At 50.4% G+C, this 2525-nt stretch overlaps 1 protein-coding gene across 1 annotated transcript; it reads left to right on the top strand.

The window, feature by feature from the left end:
- Nucleotides 1–273: 273 nt before the first annotated feature.
- On the top strand, nt 274–1032 carry SFTA2 (surfactant associated 2). Its single transcript, XM_039220539.1, has 3 exons — nt 274–413; nt 640–728; nt 878–1032. Exons 1-3 carry the CDS (start codon nt 353–355, stop codon nt 962–964), a joined length of 237 nt encoding a protein of 78 aa, XP_039076470.1. The 5' UTR covers nt 274–352; the 3' UTR covers nt 965–1032.
- The last annotated feature ends 1493 nt before the right edge of the window (nt 1033–2525 follow it).

The following is a 2525-nucleotide window of genomic DNA, read 5'->3' as shown; positions in this document are numbered from 1 at the left end:
CCCACCCACAGGAGGGACCCCTCCTTAACTTCCCTCTCTGTAGAACTGGGCACCATCCCCCTCAAGCCTCCAAACATAGGGAAGGGGTGGGGCACAGGATTGAGGAAAGGGGACCACCTTCTATTTTCCCCAACAGCACAGTGAATGGCCCTCTCCTAGGTCCTCAAAGGCATACTGGGAGAACTGGAAAATCCAGTTACCCAGCTTCCCTGTTTCATTTCCCCCCTTCCCCAAGTATCTGTGCTAAGGATTGAGTGGAGTATAGAAAAGAAGGCCTCGTAAGGAGAAGAGCCAGCTGGGGCTTCAGACATCTCTTCTGTCCATCAGAGAAGCAAGAAGCAAAGTGGCCACAATGGGGGCCAGGCTGCCCTTCTTCCTGTTCCTGATACTCCTGGGCAGCTCACAGGGAACAGGTGAGGTCTGGAGGGCTAGATGCCTGGGTGCTCATGGCAGGAAAAGGTCAAAGAGGGGAGTAAGAGAGGCACTCAGTCTTGAGCTCCCAGTGGTCTGGGGCTGTGAACCCCCTCATCAAGAGGGTCCTGAAGGGCATTGTCAGGGAAGAACAACTTAGGGGTGGGGAAGGCTGGGGTGCCCGCATCCCTAATAACTGGGCTCTAAGCTGTATTTTTGGATACCTAGGGCCAGGAATGATTTTGCAGCTGAAGCTGAAGGACTCCCTTCTAGCAAATTTCTCCTATGATTCCAGCTTCCTGGAATTGCTCGAAAAGGTAGTTATTTAGGAGGGGAAAGGCGGGGCTGTATGAAATTTGAGTGTGTTTCTGAGTCAGTGTGGGCCTCTCTGCTGGGATCTAGCTGTCTCCAAGGGGTGAGTGAGAGCCATCTTACACTTTTCCCTCTAACCCTTTCTCTCCCCCAGCTCTGCCTCCTCCTCCAGCTCCCACCAGGGACCAATGTCACTCTCCATCATGCAGGATCCCCATACCTTGCCATCTGCAAGGTCTGAGAAGAGTCAAAACCTGTGTCCCGCCTTGGCCCAGGCATTTGACTACCAAGATACAGGTGGGATGCCCTAACCTGCAAGTGGCAGTAAATATGATGAATTCAACGACTTGCCTTTGTGGGTTTGTGAGCAGAGGGCTGGAAGGAAAATGGAACTGGACACCAAAGTCTCTGACTCTCCCTCTTACTAAGCAGAGGGGCTCCAGGATGGACATCCTCTCCCTCAACACCAGTGTGAAAGGCCTAGAAAGAATCTGGGAAGTTAACTGTTTGGGGACACATGCACCACACCTATATATACATATGCGTGAACACACACTTCAAAGCAAGATCTTCAGAGTAATGGTAAGAAACATGAACTGAATTCCTACATTGTTCTAGACTTGATGCTTTCCCATTTTGATGCTTGCAGTGATCTTTAATGTAGCATAATAGGTGTCATTGTCCAATTGTACAGATGAACACTGAGGTTTACAGAGAAGTCACTCACTTTAGGTCCATTAGCAGTGGACCTAAAGTCGGACACCAGACAAATGCTTTGGCTTAAGCAAGATTTTCATTTCATCTCTCTTTGCTTAAGCTGGGAGCTCATGCACCCCTTAACCCAGGGCCCTATACAGGTCAATTAAGGTAAGAGCTGGGGGTGGGAGGCAGCTCCAGTGGGAGAGGAGAGATTGCACCTGCAAGAGGATGACCAGCCGAGTGTGTGGTGGGGAGGATGGTGGGTGCTGGCAGAGCTTGTGCTGGCTGTGAGCACATACAGTCCCACGCCTGAGTCCTAGGTGAGTTTATCCTCTCAGAGCCTCCAATTCTTCACCTGCAAAGTGGGGATGATAGTACCTAATGCTTGGATAGTTGTGAGCATTACATGGAGAAACTTCCTGGGGCACATGGACAGATAAGTGGGCACGAGCAGTAAGGATTGTTAAAATTCAACCATGGTACTGACTTAGAGGTCTTGGTCCCCTCAGGGGTCCAGGGTCCTCCTTCTCCTGATTTTCTTTCTTTCTTTCTTTTTTTTTTAATGTTTTATTTATTTTTAGGAGAGAGAGACAGCGTGAGCAGGGAAGGGTCAGAGAGAGAGGGAGTCACAGACTGAAAAAGGCTCCAGGCTCTGAGCTGGCAGTCAGCACAGAGCCCGACGCGGGGCTTGAACCCACGAACCACGAGATCATGACCTAAGCGAAAGCCGGACGCTTAACCGACTAAGCCACCCAGGCGCCCCCCAAGATTCAAGATTATCTTGACTTCCTACCTGCTCAAACTTGACCATTTGGGGGTACTGATGTGATTGTTTCCTGTGCTCCACAGCCCTGTCCACTACCTACCATATTTCCCACCTACCCAGCATCGCCACCATGGGAAATTAGAGGCTGAATCCCTTGCAGAGAGGTGAAGGCAACGGCTCCATATAGGGGATCCTTGAAGATGAGGGGAAGTGGGGGAGTGAAAAGAAAAACCTCCAAAACAAAATTCCTCTAGTTTCCTTTACAACTATCCTGGGACCCGCAGCCTGGAAGAGAAGTAGCTGGGAGCTGAAAAGGGCCCCAGTGTTTCATGACTTG

Source organism: Hyaena hyaena, unplaced genomic scaffold (genome assembly GCF_003009895.1).
Source record: "Hyaena hyaena isolate Hyena2069 unplaced genomic scaffold, ASM300989v1 scaffold_906, whole genome shotgun sequence".
NCBI lineage: Eukaryota > Metazoa > Chordata > Mammalia > Carnivora > Hyaenidae > Hyaena > Hyaena hyaena.
The sequence above is the reverse complement of the archived record's forward strand: the minus strand, read 5'-3'. Positions and strand labels throughout refer to the sequence as shown.

What these genes read in the sequence shown, in the direction of transcription:
- SFTA2 (XM_039220539.1), top strand. Translation starts at nt 353, where the DNA reads ATGGGGGCCAGGCTGCCCTTCTTCCTGTTCCTGATACTCCTGGGCAGC. An exon ending in GGGCAGCTCACAGGGAACAG is followed by an intron (nt 414 to 639) that starts GTGAGGTCTGGA and finishes TTGGATACCTAG; the next exon opens with GGCCAGGAATGATTTTGCAG. An exon ending in TCCTGGAATTGCTCGAAAAG is followed by an intron (nt 729 to 877) that starts GTAGTTATTTAG and finishes TCTCTCCCCCAG; the next exon opens with CTCTGCCTCCTCCTCCAGCT.